Consider the following 18,521-nt stretch of genomic DNA (forward strand, 5'->3'; position numbering starts at 1 on the left):
CCTCTTCACTTTTAGTCCACTTTCATTTTTTCAGGGTGTTCTCTCCAAGAAATAATAAGTAAAAGTTCATCTCACCAAACTGACACACTTTCTTCCAGTCTCTTCCGTTTTGGAGCTGTCCCAGCTTGAGCAGCTTGGGAGGCTGCCTCTCCGCTGCCAGCAAAAAGGGCTTTCCCTGGATCAACCAGGGACTTTGCGATGTCCCTGGGATCAACAGGATGTGACCTTGTCAATCACCATCTCTATGGGATGGTTTAGGTCCATGGGGACCAACCAGCAGCTGAGATATCAACAGTGATCTTGGAGAATCAAGATCTCCTGTCCAACCGCCAGGATGCCAGCTCCACCCTCCCTCTCAAGGTCCTTGACATAGTGGGAGGTCATCAAGGTCTTGACAATTCAGCTTGTATTGTAGTAATCATTTTTTCCTCTGTCCCCTGAAGTATTTTATCTAATTCTTTTTTAAAAAATAAATAAATTTTATTAAGTTTTCAAATTTTTAAAAAACATAAAATAAAACCTGATGATCTTTGTATATCCCATATTGCTCTATATCTTTCCTTGTTTGAATTTGTAGATATGGCCACCAATCTATCTTTATTCCTTGTACCTTCAATTCTTGGTTTGATTTTAATTCTCCTTGCTCATCTAACAATTCTTTATAGCTAACTATTTTATTTAGGTCTAACACCATGATGGCGAACCTGTGGAATGCATGCTATAAGTGGCACGCAGAGCCGTTTGTGCTGGCATGCGAGCCGCAGGCAAACTTACCTCACTGCATATGCATGTGCCTCACAGCTGATTTGGGGGGGTTGGTTTGAGGCAGTTTACGGCCTCCCAGAGGCTTGGAAAAAGCCTGTGCAAGGCTTCTCAGGCCGAATTATAGGCCTGTTTCATCACTTCCTGTAATACTGGAAATGACGAAACAGGCCTATAATTTGGCCTGAAAAGCCTTGCAGAGGCTTTTTCCGAGCCTCTGGGAGGCCGAAAAAGACCTCAAACCAGCTGAAAAATCAGCTGTGAGGTGCAGTGCAGATAAAGGGGGGTGGGGGATTGCACGTGCATGCACAGGGGGCATGGGGAGGGGGGCACGCAATGCATTCTGGGTGATGGTATGCGAGTGTAAGCGCACTGGCACGTATGCAATTTTTGGCACCCAAAAAGATTAGCCACCATTGGTCTAACACATTAGAATATACCATTGCCTCCATAGTTGATAACCACGTTGGAATTTTCATATAAAGATATCTCTTGATTTTCTCCCAAACAGCTAACAAAGAGTTCCCTAACTTGGTGTCTTTGAAAGTATGAATGCCATTTGTTTTTCCTCTCCCAAATAAATGTGTGCCATCTAATCTGCAAGTTGTGTCCCTCTGTTAAGAGTCTTTTATTATTTAAATTTACCCAATCCTTAAGCCATGTCACAGCTGCGGCCTGATAATAAAGTTCCCAATCCGGGAGATGAAACCCTCCCTTGCTTCTACTACCTTGCAAAAGTTTCCATTTTATTTGGGCTTTCTTCCCTAGTGAAATAAATTTTATTATTGTTTTGTTTAGTTCTTTAAAAAGAAAATTCCCTAATTTTATTGGAATTGTTTGGAAAAGAAACAATATTTTAGACCGTATGTTCATTTTAATGGTGGCAATTCTTCCTGTTAGTGACAGCTGTAGTTTCCCCCAGTTGTCCAAATCTTTTTGTATTTGTTGTAATAGCTTGTTGTAGTTGTCTCCTTTTATGGACGAACACTTTTCTGTCAGCCATACTCCAAGATATTTCACTTTTTTCGCCATTTGAATTCTCAATTTCTCTTCTAATTCCTCCTTCTGTCTTACATTGAGATTTTTTGTTCATATCTTCATCTTATCTTTGTTTATTTTCAGTCCGGCTACTTTGTCAAATTCCTCTATTTTTTGTAATAGTATGTTTCCTGTTTCTAGGGGATCCTCTATAATAAACACCTTATCATCTTTGAATGCTTGTGTTTTGATTTTCAGACCTTTTATTTCCTGCTTTTGCCTAATTTGTGTTAATAATATTTCTGCTGATAAAATAAACAAAAGTGGAGATAGTGGGCATCCCTGTCTTACTCCTTTCAGTATGTTAAATTTTCCTGTCATTTCACCATTTAAGATTATTCTTGCCATTTGCATGGTATAAATTGCTTTCATCATCCCTATAAATTTTTCTCTGAAATTCATCATGTGCAGTTGGTTAATAAAAATTTGTCAAATTGTCAAACGCTTTTTGTGCATCTATAAATATCAATGCCATTTGCTTGTCTGAGTGTGCCTCATAGTATTCCAGTACATCCATTATCATTCTTGTGTTCCTTAAATGTCTTTTTGGTACAAATCCATTTTGATTGGGATGTATATATTCATTTAATTTTTTTTTACTCTTTCTGTGATTGTGACAAAATCTTGTAATCAACATTTAATAATGAAATTGGTCTATAGTTTTTGATCTGCTGATCATCTGAATTCTCTTTTAAAACGAATGTAATGTATGCCTCTGTCCAAGAGTTTGGTAATTTTGCCTGTTCTATTGCTTCATTATATAAATCCAGCTTCTAGTGGTTCTTGAATTTCTTTATATAACTCTGCTGGAATTCCATCTGGTCCTGATGTTTTATTGTTTTTTTCATTTCTTAATTGCCTTTTTCATCTCTATGATTGTAATTTTGGCATTTAGCATTTCCCTTATAAGATCTGGAATTGTGGGTACACCTCTCTTGTTTAAATATTGCTTAATCTTTTCTTCCAGTATATCGTACTGGTTATATAATGTTGTAAAAAAATTGGGCAATGGTTTTCTTCTATCAAATGATGTGGAATCCCAGTTTGTTTGCATGCTCAAAGTAATTATGTTTCACCAATCTAAGGTTTCGCACCATTTCTTCTTGTAAAGTTAAATTTATTTTATGTTTGACCACATCCCTCTCTCATTTGATTTCCTCATTTTGGGGGTCTTTTTTGCATTCTAAATTCCAATTCTTTAAGTTTTTCCTGTAATTCCATTTGTTGTTTCTTCTTATCTTTGTTCCTTCTCGCTCCGTATGCTATTGTTAATCCTTGAATATAGGCTTTGGTTGTATCCCATAAGTTTTGTAGCATTGTTCATTTGTGTTGTCTTTGAAAAATAATTTAAGTCCTTTTTCTAACATTTGCACATAATTTTTATCTTTCAAAATTCTCTGATTTAAAGTCTTTCCCTTTTCTCCCTTTCCATTTCAATTTTAATGGGTTATGGTCTGCCCAAGTATTCTGCATTATTTCTATTTCCTCTATGTCTTTTCCTATTTTGGGGTCCATCCACACCCTATCCATCCTTGACCAAGAGCTATGTGGATTCGAGAAAAATATATATTGTTTCTCCTGTGTGTTTAATTCTCTCAATACATCTTTTAAATTTAATTCTTGCACCATTTTGTGGAATGTATTTGTAGTGTTTTCCTCTTATTTTTTTTTTGCTGTTTGTATAATCTTTTTCTGTATCTACCACCGCATTGAAGTCCCCTATTATACATACATTCTCCTGTTCCAATTCTATTATTTTCCAATATAGCTTATGATAAAATTCTGTCTGGTCTGTATTTGATGCATCAACAATATTTTTTTTGGTTTGACATTATTTCTACTATTAATATTCTTCCTTCTTTATCTGCAAAAATCTGCTTCGGTCTCAGCGAATTCTTAATGTATACTGCTATACCCCTTTTCATTTTATGTGACAGAGCAAGGTGTAGTTTCCCTAGCTTAGGTGATTCTAAGATATTTTCATATTGTTTTTCAATATGCACTTCTTCCAAACAAATGATGTCCATATTCTGTTTTTGGAGTTTTGACAAAGTTCGTCTTCTTTTAACTGGGGAGTTCAATCCATTTATATTAATAGATAACAACGTAATTTCTTCTTCCATTTTATTGTTTGTATGTAATTCTCGTTCTTGTCCTTGTCTCTCTTTGTGCTCTCGTCCATACCCTTTCTCCTTCTTGGCTTTCCATTTCCAATCATTCTCTCGTATCTTGGTCTAGTTCCTTTTCTTCCAGTTGTTGGTCTTCTTGGCTTTCTATGTCTCTCTACTGTCTTGTTCTTTATCTGAAGCTAGGTAATGTTCGTAGAATTCTTGCGCCTTGTCTAATATGTCAATTCAAAATTTCTTTTCTTCCCAGAAGATCAACATGCCTTCAGGGATGAGCCATCTAAACATTATCCTGTTTTTCACCAATTGTGACAATAGAAAGTGATAATTCCTTCTCTTACCCTTCTGGGTATTTGCTTTAAAGTCATGATTTCCTTCCCTTTATATATCAACAGTTCGTCCCTTGTTCTTCCATACACTTCATCTCTGATTGTTTTTCTTGCAAACCTTACATGTACCTCCCTCGGCAGTTTGTGTCTATGCACATAGTTGATGTATATCCTATATGTCTCATCTATGTCGTTTCATACATCCTGTCTGGTCTTCTGTAAGGCGTTGACCAACAATTCTGCCATAAGATTGGGTAGATCTTCCTCTTTACTTTCTTTCATGTTTTGGAACCTCAAGAAGGACTAAGATCTCTCCATTTTTAAGTGTCCAATTGCTTCTTCGAGATTCCTGTTTGCTACCATTAGCTCTTCCTGCAAGCCAACCCCTTTTCCAGCTGCCTTAACCCCCTGTTTTTTAGGCCTCACCACTGATTGGTGAATAACTTCAGTCCCAGTCTCTTCCGTTATTGAAGGCAGTAAGATTGGTTCTGTATTCTCAAGCTTCACTGTCTCCACATCGGGCTCCACCTCCTCCACTTCTGGATCCACCGGTGACTCCTCCCTCCACCAAGCCCAAACACCCTCGCAAACAGGCAAGAAGGAGAAATCAATGATACAGTCCTTTAAAAAGGAATGCTAGCTTTCTCTCCAAATGCCGTTGGCCAACTCACACAGACACAAGAAAGAACTCAGAACACTCACATAGATGCAGGGTTTCTTTTAATCCACCTTGGTTTGCAAATAAAGCAGCAACAATAGACAGCGAGTCACATGTAAAGCTAGCACTGGGAGCTTTGCCTACCAGTGCTGCTTTTATGCCTTTTCCCCAAATACCACCCATCTGTCAGTCCACCCACTCAGGAGCCCTCCCCCAATGCAGGTTACTTCAGCCTCCTCCAATCCTCAACAGAAAACAAAGCCAACATCTGGACCTGTGGATGTTTGCAGGATCGGTCCTGCCACTTCAGCTACTCTCCCTTCAGCATTCCTCCAACAGTGACATCTTCTTCTCAGTCCTGCATGCATCACACCTCACCACCCGGTCCCTTATCATGGTGAGTCCATGACCGTAAGTCAGGCTTAACACATGCATATTCCAGAACTTGGAAAGAACTCAGAGGAGAGGAGGAAGAAGAGCAGCCATCCGGGCCAGCACATGGTCAACCTTAGATCAGACCCATGCAGCTGCTTGGAGCCAGTAAGAGACTGCCCTGCCGCCTTGGCCCCATCCCCTGCACATCTTGGGAGAAAGGGAAGTGCTCTGAACACAGTCAGCCTGTGGGGTAAGACAATCCCTGGGGACACCAGGCCCCGCACACACTCACCACCTCCTCTGCGCATGCCCAGGGGGCAGGGCAGTTGCTTGCAGGTTCAAGGTGGTTGCCACTCCAGGATGGCTTTTACTTTCCCTGGATCCATTTCTACCCCCTCACTCACTCTGTTGCCTTTTCCAGGCACTCCTTCCCCAGCCTTATCTGTTGCCAGTAAAGATGACCTTGGTTCTCACAAGAAAGCTCTCTGTTGTGGTTAGTAAGGCATTTCAACTCCTTCCCCCCTTCCCTCTCTGTGTGGCAACTGAAGAACAGAAAAATGGTTGCTGTCAGGTTCGGTTTTAAACTGATAACATTTGTCTTACATCTTGGGCTATATAAATTATCTGTGCTTTATTCCTTTTTTGTAGTGTATTTTAGGTTTCATTTGCCAAAATGAAACCATGGTAAATTTAGGAACATTTCATTGTCTTTGACATCAAATTTGGATTTATATTGTGTCCTTAGCCATGTTTGTTTATCTATGACTTGCTAAGCATATCACCTCAGCCATAATGCTGAGCTATTTTATTAGTTTGGTATTATCCCTATCTTCTGAGAATTCCTCTCAGAATTCTTGAAAACACAGCTATCCTTGATTCCCCCTCCCCCCAATTTATTACAGTCTTAGACTAGAGACCAGAACAAATAAAAATGTCAGTAAATACACAATTAAAAATTCTAGTATAAAATAATAAATAATAACTAAAATCTTAATAAAACCCCATCTGTCAATTGTACATGGTCTAACTATACTACAATTACAATCCATAAACTGTCTGGCCCATTGTAGGTTCAACACTAAAAGGAAAGGACTAAGCAGTGCAAACGGTTTGCCACATTTGTTATATAACATATCTATGGTGGAGAAGACAAGAGTTTGCAATGAATCCCCAGTGCTGCTTCACAGAATCTGGCCACCTGCACTTTAGTTATGGACTGTTCATCCTTAAGGAGCCACTGAAGATAGGTAGCGTCAGAACAGCCAGGATACCTAGCAATTATTAGCAGAATATTTTTTTCCCTAATCTCTGTATAAAAGGAACATCTAAGGAGCATGTGACCCACAGCCTCCAACTCTTCTGAGCTGCAGGAACAGAGTCTTTCCATCAATTGTATCCTTTTATACTTGCCATACAGGAAGCACATGGCACTGTTGCGAGCAAAAATGCTTTCCGGTGGTTTGCTTTCTGAGGCTGCAGCTTTTCTCAAAGATCCATTTTATTGGGTAGATCATATTGACACATTCAAATGTGAAAACAACTGTAAATATTTCCTGCATTTTGTTATAATAAAAGGAATGTATATCACCCACCCCCCACCCCCACCCCCAGTGTCACTAGTCATGTTAACCAACCAGGTGGATGGCAGACTGCTCAGCTACTTCCTCCGGCTGTTACAAGCATCTTGTTGAGATGACCTTGATTCCCATGGGCCTTATCGCTTTATGTCTGGCACTTGGGAGGAAATAATCCAACTTCCTGTAGTTCACTCTCCCCCCCCCCCTATGTATGAAGAATGAAGAAATGAAGTAAAAGGAATATGGCTTCAGTTAAAGTCATTTTGAGGGTTGCCATAAACTCTCACAGAATATGAAATTTTGCTTTTAAAAAGAATTATCACAGTGGAATCTGGCAAGCTAGAAATCTATTAAGAAAATATATGTGTAGGGTATACTCTATCTACCTAGTTATCTACCATATCTACTATTCGCATGTCCATCCATTTAACAATGTAGTATTAATAGATCCACAAAATTCTGTCAAGTATTCTTTGTATTTAAGTAATTCAGAGATTAAAAATACAACTATATATCTTTATATTTTGAATTCAGTAAATACATAAACAACATTTAAAAGCCCAGTAAATACAGAACTTGAAAATAATGCTGCATGACTTATGTTTATACTTTGTAACTGCCTTGAAAAATTCAATTAGTTCTTTTGTGATATGCAATAACTGGATTGTAATAAAAACTTCTTCATGTCTAGTCAGATGGAAATATCTCTACGTAATGCCAATATTAGATTACAGTTTCAGAAAGCTTGAATATTTATATTCATTAAAATGACAGTTACATATTTCTCCTGCATATCCAATTATGATTGATCATTAAAAGAGAAATAGAATCCGAAAGGAAGGTATTGATAGTGCTGACCCTTGTAATAAAACTGAAGAAACCAACAGTGAGGGGCCCAAATGGGGATGTGAAGGTAAGCTTCCGTCAAATCGATAGATGTGAAGAAGTCGCTGTGAAGGATGGAATGCAGTGACTGCATTTGAACTTCCTGTATGCTACAAAGGTGTTGAGACATTTGAGATCCAGGATGGCTTTCCAGCCCCCCAAGGCCTTGGGTATGACAAAGAGATGGGAGTAAAACCCCATCCCCTGCTGGCCCTCTGGAACCACCTTGATTGTCCGGATCTCCACGAGGTGGCGTATGGAGGATTCCATTAGGGCCTGTCAGGCCTTGTCCTGAGAGACTGGACAAGACACAAAAAACCTTGGGGGTGTGGAGAGTAACTCTAGTGAAAGACCGGATCTTACAGTTCGTAGCATCCAGGAGTCTATAGTGATCCCCTCCCATCGTTCTCCGCTATGCAGGAGACAGTGGACTTACGGGCGCAGATATGGGAGGCGCAGTGGCACGATGCTTGGGCAGATCAGCAGAGGCAAGAAGTGGGACTCAACTCACCGTGGTCATTCAAGGAGGAACTCTTGCGCTACCGCGACAAACTCTATGTCCTGGCAGGGCTGCTCCAGGGACTTATCTTGTCGCAGTGCCACGACAATCCTGTGGGAGGGCACTTTGGCCTGTTCAAGACGTTGCACCTTGTGTCTCGGACTTTCTGGTGGTCCTGACTATGACACGACGTGCAGTCCTATGTGATGTCTTGCGTGCAATGCCAGCAGGCCAAGTCAGTAACAGGTGCTCCCCCGGGACTGCTCCAGCCTTTGCCCACACTGGAGAGCCCTTGGGGTGCCCTGTCGATTGACTTTTTGATAGATCTGCCCCCCTCGTCAGGATTCACCATGGTGTTCGTGGTGGTTGACATGCTGACTAAAATGGTGCACTTCGTTCCATGTCAGGGCTTACCCACAGCTCGCACCACGGCCTGCATGTTTATCCAGCATATCTTCTGGCTACATGGACTCCCAGATCAGGTGGTGTCAGCCCAAGGGACACAGTTTACCGCCCAATTCTGGAAAGGGCTGATGACAGCTTTGGACGTTAAAATCTGTTTGTTGTCTTCTCACCATCCAGAAACTGATAGCGGGACAGAGAAAGTGATCGGAATCCTGGAGCAGTACCTACGCTGCTTTGTCAATCAGCAACAGGATAATTGGGTGGACTACTTAGCGGTCGCAGAATTTGCGTTCAATAACTCCCAGCATACCTCCATGCAAACCACTCCATTCCTTGCCAATGTGGGTTACCACCCTTGGTTTTTCCCACTTGCTGGTTCCGGAGGCAAAGGATTTCTTGTCTGAGTTGCAGGCCATTCACCAACTGGTGCAACGGTATTTGGAGAAGGCTAAGGAAGTCTACAAGCGAGTCGTGGACTGCTCTCGGAGAGCGACATTGGTTGTGGGAGACTACGTAAAAAGCTGTTCAATTTGTGCCACCATGAAACCTGGAATCAGGAAACCTCCTGGACTTCTCCAACAAGTAGCTGAACCAACAAAGCTGTAGGAAAGAAATAGCATTGGGCTTTATTGTTTAATTACCAGAAAGTGGAGGGAATACAGAGATTTGGACTGTCATCAAACTGTTCTCCAAGCAAGCTCACTTTACAGTGTGTAATGGATTAGCTTCAGCTAAAAAACTGGCAAAACTGTTTGTGAAGCGTATTTATTGGTTTCACAGAGTTCCGCATCAAGTGATGTCAGATTGAGGCATTCAATTTACTGCTAAGTTCTGGAGAGAGTTTTTAAAGACCATTAAGTCATCCCAAGGACTTTTCTCAGCTTTTCATCCTTCTTGTAATGGGACCACTGAACACGTGAATGCTATGGTGGAACAGTACATTAGATGTTATGTAAATTATCAGCAAGGCGGATCTACTGTCGTTTGCAGAAGTGGCTTATAACAATGCAGTACACAGCAGCATTGTCTTGACTCCTTCCCAAATAACTACCAGCATGGACTTTGTTCCTATGCCTGTGTTACCCAGAGAACCCCCAACGTATATGTCCTTAACGGATTGGATGGACTCATTAAAAAAAGGTTGGGAGAATACGAAAAAAAATCTCTAACAGAAGCAGCTGAAGAATATAAAAAACAAGCAGACAAACATAGATCTCTCCAACCACCTTTTAAGGTGAGTGATAAAGTGTTTTTGTTAACTAAATATCTTAAGTTGAAGCTTCCTATTAAAAAACTGGGACCTAAATTCCTGGATCACTTTCCCATATTGAAAGTAATCAATCCAGTTACTGTTCAACTTAGCTCCCTTGGTTCCATAGCAGCTTGTTAAAGCCTGCTGTTGGTTCCAATATACGACCCATACCAGCAGCTCCCCCCAAACCTTTAGTAGTACAAGGTGACACACATTATGAAATCAAGAAAATCCTCGACTCTAGATTACACAGAGGACGATTACAATATTTAGTACTATGGAAAGGCTACTCTTTCAGAAGCTACTTGGGTGAAAAGTTGGGATGTACACACAGATAGATTGGTTAAGCAATTCCATGACAAGTTCCCCAACAAGCCAAAGGGTCCCCTTGGGGAGGGGAGGGGGGGTTAAGTGGATTGGTGACAATGCGTTAATCCCTTGTTGTGTTTTGTTTATTGTATTTTTCAGGATGTAATTTTTTTCAAAGGGAGATGCCTGTCAGCTTTGGAAGCCATATTAGCACCAGAAGCTTCCACGCTGCCACATTCTTGAGCCTGGGAAGATGGGAGGGGGAAATTTCATAGACTGTATGTGGTTAGACATAATAGCATTCTTCTTTAGAGTCAAGGTCATGTTGTTCCAGCACCTGGCTGAGGAGTAGTAGAGGGGACGTCTCAAGTTGAGACAGATGGTGATTGGGGCATGTGATGGAATGATGGGGGCAGGGGGTGGATTTGTAATATTTTACTTATTGGAGGGAAACCCAGGACTTTCAGATTCAGGATTTCCCAGATGTGCCAGTTTACTATGCTAATAAAAGGGAATTTTGAGAACATGTCTGGTTTGGAATTATTTGTTAGAGTCGAGTTTTTCTGAAATGCTGACAATTTCATCATTTAGTGGATATATGAATTTGGATGCAGTTCTTATCAATATATTACACCCAAATTCAGTTCATTTCTTTTTCTTTTCATCTCTAATACCAACTGCTAACATTTAAATTAGACTGATATAACTTCTTCAGTTATTTATATACACTGTATAATCTTTCAAATAAAATATTAATCTTGTTTGGCTACGTATAAGATTATTATTGTGAATAAGTATTTTTTGTATTTAAACGCTGAAAGAATAATAATTATGAATGAGAAAATATATAGGACTTATGAAGGAATAGGGTTTTTTTTTCTTTCCTTAATTGTTGCTTTCTTATTTATTTAGTAGATTTATAAGCCACCTGTTTCATATTTATGACTCTGGGCATCTCACAGTTGAAACAGAATAAAAACAGTAAAAAACAACCAGTTAAAAGCAACAAAAAAGACATTAAAATAGCAGTCAAGAAAACACATAAATGCTTAAACGAGCCATTTATTTATGTATTTGGTTTCACTTTGGATGTAACATCCATTAATTAAATTTTTAAGGACATTTGGTAAAGTGTTGCCTGACCAGGAAAATTGTTGAAATAAAAATCCAGTCTGGTTCCAAGCCGGGAAAACCACTGGAAATAAAATGGAGGCTGGCTGCAGGAAAGAAGGCCTCTGTTTATTTGGTTTCCAAATAAACTTCAGTGAAAGTAGCATGATTCTGGGGTTGCTGACAAAATGGGGTTGAGATAAATGGTGTTTTATAAATTATTTGAGGCCTCGTGATTGAGATTGCCTTTTCTTATGCAAGAACATCTCCTTTAATGTTCTAATGGATGTTGCCAGATTCCTATGTAGGGGTCATGGCTGGCTCTACAGGCAAAAGGGGAAATGCAAATCCTAGGTGTTTGTCTCAGCTAATCTTGTCAATTTTGAGCTTGCCTAATTGTGTTGCTTATTTGAAGTCTCTGTTTGCTCTTTGCTTATGAATAGAGTGATCTAATCTTTCTGAATGGATACAAAAATCTCCTAAAAATTGGCCTCTTCATGCTTCTGCTTGATGCTGTTTTCCTATAGCAGGAAGACTGGGGCTGCTTTCTGCCTTTGTTAAGATTTGTCTCAATTTCTCCTTTAGGGGAAATCCCGGCTCTTTTTAATATTAAGAACAAACAATATTTTAATTTGGGGGGGGGGGGGCTTTCTACAACATGATAACAAAAAAGTCACAGTTCAAGATTTGACTTTTAGTGCTTCCATCCTGATGTTTGTGTTATGACATTGTAACATCCCAAAATGTACTTGAGTCACCAGAATGCCAAAGAGAGAGACTCAAGAAGAGGCTTGAAGTGTAACAGTTTTTATTTTGCAAAACAAAATCCTGGGTGGACAATTTTTCACTGCATATAAGCAGAAAGCATGCAAGGAAAAAAGCCACATTTTGGGAAAGCCATGGCATACTTTTATATCTTCAGAGATATCAGCCTAGTACCCAATTCTGGCCTCCTGGTCCATGCCTTCCTTATAGCCCTGCATTGACCGTGCTTAGCAAGACAGATCAAAGGTATAAGTTAGAGCTGTGGTGTGAACTATAACAAGGTACCCCCATATGTGTCCTCTACGTATGCAGCTTCAACCTAAGATAGGTGCCAGGCTCAGGATGATACAGAAAAACAAGATAACAGAAATTATGACAGAGGCAAAGTAATTCTTACAGAAGCAAAGCAGCAAGTCAAACCAATTCTACTGACTCTACTATTATATCCCATTAATTGTAACTATTCTACTATTATGTCCCTTCAACATTATGTATCATTTGCCCTTCTTCTACTTTGCAATTGCTGATGTTAAGAAAAGCTCTTGAATGAACATAGTGGTGATAAATTAAGAGGATTTTTCTTTGCGCTTATTGTTAATAATTAAAAGCATAAAGCAAAATAAATGGACCCCCCCAAAAAAGTAAGAAATGGAGTCCCTTGAGCATACTGTATATCTCGGGATATCTGGTTTATAATCTTAATTAATCTATTAGTAATCTATTTGCTAGGTAATATTTGTGAAAAATACTAGTCTCTGAAGTGATTGAGAAAAGTTCAAGAAGGTTCTTTTTAAATTAGGTGAATGGTCATCAAATGGTAAATGTTTTTCAATTAAGTTTAAAATGAGGTACTTTGGGTTAACATACCCTAAATTTTCAAATGCAGTGAGAGTTTTGAACTGTAACAAACCACAAAAAAGAACTTGGGATCATGCTGGATAGTATACTTCAATAGAAATTTCAGACTGAAATGGGCCAATGTAGTATTGCCCTTTTACAAATATCTGAACAGTTTACAATCCTGCCAGCTTCAGTGGGAAAAGACTGCAAGAGAGCCAAAAAAGGTTTAGAAGAGCACAATACCAGTAATCAAAAGTCAAGTCATTGGGGGTGGGGAGACCTTAAATATTTGTTACAATAGCTTTTTAAAAAGGCATCTGAGATTAGTTATGAGTAAAGTACATAAATCAGTTGTGGCATGGGGAAAGTGAACAAAGGAGATTTTTCTCTCTCAAAATGCTAGATCATTGGGTCAAGCAATGAAGTGACCATTATTGCATAAATGCACAGGGTACACAGGCTACATTTCCCTGTTGTTTTGAATTACCAAGACTACTAAAGCATACAAGGTTGCCAGTTCTGTGCATCAGGGCTCAAAATTTATCAGATGTCCTGTGCAATAAACTAAACTCAATGACTACCTACTTCACCATATGAGAGTGCTCTGTCATTGATATAGTCTTGCACATACTAATCTTTTTATCTTCCCCTACACCAATATAATGCTCATATTTTTTGTTTTAGATTCTTATAGGCATTTATACTATATATACTTTCTGTTTTAATATTTTCTAGTTTTTATTTTCCTTTTTTAAGACTCTGCTGCATCTTTTATGCTTTTTACGTACCCCCTTACACTGGTTTAGGACTGTTCTGCCCTTGCTACATGTTACTTTGTGTGCAGCTTGGGAAGGCAGCTAAATCCACCTATCCCCCAATAAAACAGACCATGTGCGTAGATCTGGATGCTTTATTAAAGGAAAAGGATGGGTGAAACTGGGAAAAATAAAAATACATACAATAAGAACTCAAATACAAAATAAGCAGTGTTGAGTTGCTGGTGAGCATAACAGTTAGCAAGTACAGATAAATCTAAATCTCACCAGCGATGCTGTGTGTATGGGATGTGGATTTTTGTCCTCAGATGAACATGGGCCATGGATTAGGCTGGATTTTTCCTGTTGCTTCTGTTTCTTTCTGAATGCTAGGGGAAATGGAGTCTGGCTTCCCAGGATGCACTTGTTTTGGGAGTGAGGGTTAATGGGTAGATGAGTCTTAAAGGGGTCGTGTCAGCTTCCAAACAATATAGACTGGTGTTGGCCCTGGCCACTACAGTAAATAGTGCTAAAGAACAACAACGGTATATACACAGATTATATCTGGGGGCATGAAAAGGACCATAATAATAGATTTTACATTTTACAAATTCTTTAGTTCTGAAAAGTCATTCTTACATCAGATTCAGAACAACATGGCTGCAAACCCTAGCTAGGGAAGAAAGGCAGGAAATGAGTATTCTTCTGTTTGCAAATGTCCCAGAAGCATCTGTGAACACATTGTTAAGCTCGGCCTTGGCATGATCCTTTATGGCTATTAAGTTTTTAGTTTACCGTCAACTTAAATGAAAAGGCGTGTCACATTTTTCTTTTATGTATACAGAGAGCATTTGCACCAAGAGAAATTCCTTGTGTGTCCAATCACACTTGGCCAATAAAGAATTATATTCTATTAAATGAAAAATGAATTAGTTAGGAACCTCTTTCTATGAAGTCTTATAAACAGTGTAAATTTTTGTATGTTTAATGTGCATATGCAGATGTTGCAACAACTTATCCTGACAAGAAATCCATCTTGATGTATGTGACATCACTTTTCCAAGTCCTGCCCCAGAAGGTTACTCTAGAAGCCATCCATGAAGTTGAAACATTGCCACAGGAAGTAAAGCACATTAGAGAACAACAAATCCAATTACATCCACAACTGTTTTCTCAACAGGTGAGTCGTATGTTTTTTTCCTGTTATTTGAGACTAGTGAACAGTAAATTCCTGCAGAGTTATTTGTGTACTTGTCTTGTGTTTCTTTAAAAGGTAATGGTTTCAATTATGAAACCATGAAGCTACTGAACTGCTCTGTAGTTGTTATCAAAATCTGTCATTTAACAATTTACAAGAGTTATTACTGAAAATTAATTTGGGTAGAAATGTTAAGTATTGGGAACAGTTGGTGAAATTCTTATTATTTTTGTCCAAGTCTTGATCACTTTTTCCCCACAAGCTAAAATATTCCAGACCTATCATTTTTAAATTATAGTTCTTTTTCAACATGGAAAAGGTTGTCTTTCATTGATTTCAGATCTTATTTGCATGGATTATATTTTAACTGCCATGCATGTTAAAAGTGCTGTTTTAAAAATGTAGATTTTTGTTATTTTTTGTTTCACATGATGTATATTAAGCTTCAATAATATGCACACAGTTTTTTAAAAAAAATCTGAAACAGTAAGGTAAGGTCAAGATGCTTATTTTGAATTATTAAGACTTCACCAACCCAAAGTTTTCAAGATTATAATAATTTAATAAAAGCTACTTGATTTTTTAAAAATTGCTTAATGTTATTTCATTGTCATTTCATTTCATTCATTTGCTTGTTTCATTTAACTATATGCATATATGAAAAAGCATGAATAATTGGAAACTATTCATCAGTAGATCGACTAGGGAAGTAATCATATATTAATTATTTAATATGTTCAGGTTATGTTTGTATAAATTACCATAATTTTTCATTTCCCACACAAAGAAATTTTCTTTTTAGCCAGATATAATAGCTGTCAGGTCCTATTGTGTGTTTCAGAGAAGCTTCTTTCTAGAATGTTACATTCTTTTTTTTTTTTTAAACAAGTTTTATTAATTTCAAAAACAAACAAATCATCATCAACCATTACATATTTGAACCTTTTTCCATTATAAATTTTACAAGTCAGATAAAACCTTATCTTATACAATACAATTCTATTTTAAACCATTTCTAAATAAGCATAAAAACATCTCTTGTCCTCTATTTCTTTCTGACTTGATTATCGTCATTCTCTTTCTGTGCTTCTAAAAGGTTTCACCAATACTTCTCAAAAACATAAACAGACACAAACAAACATATAAAAAATCTTTTAGTAAAGTAACTTGGCCCCCGGTACCTCTCTTTATATGGGCTTTAATTATATTCATGCTCATCTTAGAAATCATTACCTATTTTGTTTATCATTCTGTATCTTCTATATATACTTCTCCACACATTTCACTCTTCATAATTCTATCTTATTCAATCCATCTTAATTTAAATCATTATATTTGTATCTTTTGCCCATCCTTTATTATCCCTCTATCTCATTCCTTATAATGAAAAAAAAAAAAGAATTTCTCCTGAAATCTCTAATCAGAGTATGATGCCTTTCTATCCTCTCCCTAAATATTAGATTAACATTTAAAATGACACCTAATATCCAATCTGATTCTGCTTGGTACATTCTATCTATTAATTTTTACTTTTAATAACAATAAAAACAGAGTAATAAATCGGAAATGTTTAAATACATAATATCCTCCTAAATACGTAGTTAAATAATAAATCTAAATAATAAATCTTATAGCATTCTCATTGCCTTTCCCTTCAATATTTTATTACATTTTAAAAATCAATCATTATTAAACATTTCAACATTTTAATTTCTTATTAACTCTTAAGCCATTCTAATTTTCTATTTCTAATACAAATATTACAATACCGTCTTATGTACCTTGCAAAATCTTTTTAAAGAAAATTTATACTTTACCCTTTATCCCTGAAAAAGATTCCTCTTTTCCCATCCAATTTTAAAACTTTGTGGCTTTTCTCCGCCTTTCCCCTTTCTTTCTTCCCCCACCAGATCTTCCTACCCCCCTTCTTCTAACCTCTGTCTTGCTGGCATCCCTTCTCTGTTGTATTCCCTTTTTCTCTTGTTTGCTATCATTGTATTTATTTTGCATCATATTTTTCTCTTTCTTAAATGTTTTTTTAGATCTTAAGTCCTTCATTTTCCTCGCTTTCTTCCTTCCTTCTTCCTTAGATAAATTTTGGGATTCATTAAAGATGGTGTCTTCGTCTTCTTCTTGCTGTTCCATCTGTTGCATTGTCTGTTCATAGTTAACCAGCGCCATTTCTAAAAATAGAAAAGCTTTTTCCATACCATCTTTACAGGCTGCTTTTGTTTGCTCATATTCATCCCTCAGTTCCTCAAGGGAGAAAGCCATTATAAATCTTTTCTTGTCTTTTTTCCCTCTTTCTTCTTACTCCAACCAAAATATTCCAAAAGAAAAGTAAGACAATCCCAAAGTCCACAATCCTCAATCAATCCAAGCCAAGCCAAAATTTCCACTTTCTCTTCCAGGGGTAGTATCAGACAAAGGAAAAAAGAAAATCCAAATCTGTGTTTTAAAGCCTTATTAAAATTTTATTTCTGTCTCCAAATCCTTAAGGCATCTCCTCCAACAAAATCCAACCAGATAAATATATTTTTTGTCCTCTCCCTTCCGACTTATCCCATAAAGCTAGTTTTACCTGAAAAAAAATCAGGTTTCTCAATATCCGTTTGTTAATTCCGTCGGGAGGGAGAGTAAACTTTCCTTTCAGCACCTCAGAATTGCCGCTTACTTTCTCTTGTGGAAAGAATCATCCAAAAAGCCATCACTTCCAGGAATTAAATTAAATATATCTCAGAGTCCTGGATCGACCAAGAAGACTTTCACTTTTAAAAACTTTCTCCTCTTCCTCCTGCGCATACTTGCCCAGCTGCCGGCTTCTTTGTGGCGGCCATTACGGACCGCCGCTACGCCGTCTTGGTAAAAGGAGGTTCTACCGGCCAGGGAGGGGGTCTGCAACACCCCCAAACCCTTTTCCGGATCTCCCCTACCTTCAGCTGCCCCTGCAGGGCAGCCTTGCTCCGCACCCTTTCGGATCGGAGCCCCAAAAGCGGCTAGCGCGGCAGGGATCGCGCAGCTTCGCGAATCCCTACCGCTCGCAAAGCCGACAAACCGGAAATCCCTAGAATGTTACATTCTGATGATAACATGAACTTTAAAAGTAGCAGAAGCTCAATAATTAAATAAAGATTCAAATCAAGCATCTCAGGACATATTGTGATTGAACATTAACAATTCATGAGGAAGAAGGCGGAGCATCCTTGCCGACGGACGGTAGATCGCAACTCTCTGCAGCTATCGTTCGTGCTCTTTCGTCGGAGAGCCCCAATCATTTTGATTAGGGGCTGAAACTGCCTTGGAGGGGCAGCGGAGTAAGAGGAAGCAGCAAGCCTGATTGTGGGGAGCCGCATCTCCCCCTCCCCCCCGGCTTGGTTTTTTTTTCCTCCCGAAGATGACTGCAGCAGTGGTCTAAAATGGCCACCCTGAAGAGGACGACTCAGCTGGACTAAGATTTGTGCAGGAGGGAAGAAAGAGGTGGATAACATCTGAACTGGGACAACTGGGCAATATAACTAAACAAAAGTACCCCGGGATTAAGGTAACATAGAATTTTTAAGAAAAGAAAAGTGAGCGGCGAAATTACAAAGGGACAGAGAAAAAAAATATATTTTTGACAGCTAAATGGGGCTTCGAAC

The 18,521-nt window shown here is 38.4% G+C and overlaps 1 protein-coding gene across 7 annotated transcripts in view; it reads left to right on the top strand.

The window, feature by feature from the left end:
* Positions 1 to 18,521, top strand: part of DMD (dystrophin) — a 1,185,061-nt gene that overhangs the window by 174,663 nt on the left and 991,877 nt on the right. For all 7 annotated transcript variants that reach the window (XM_087966867.1, XM_087966866.1, XM_087966869.1 and 4 more), the window contains exon 8: positions 14,687 to 14,865. In XM_087966867.1, coding sequence (XP_087822993.1) covers positions 14,687 to 14,865 — 179 coding nt within the window. The remainder of the gene's footprint in view (positions 1 to 14,686; positions 14,866 to 18,521) is intronic.

Source organism: Notechis scutatus, chromosome 5 (assembly GCF_049901735.1).
Source record: "Notechis scutatus isolate UNSWTSFEM ecotype Mainland chromosome 5, rNotScu1.2, whole genome shotgun sequence".
In the NCBI taxonomy this organism is placed as follows: Eukaryota; Metazoa; Chordata; class Lepidosauria; order Squamata; family Elapidae; genus Notechis; species Notechis scutatus.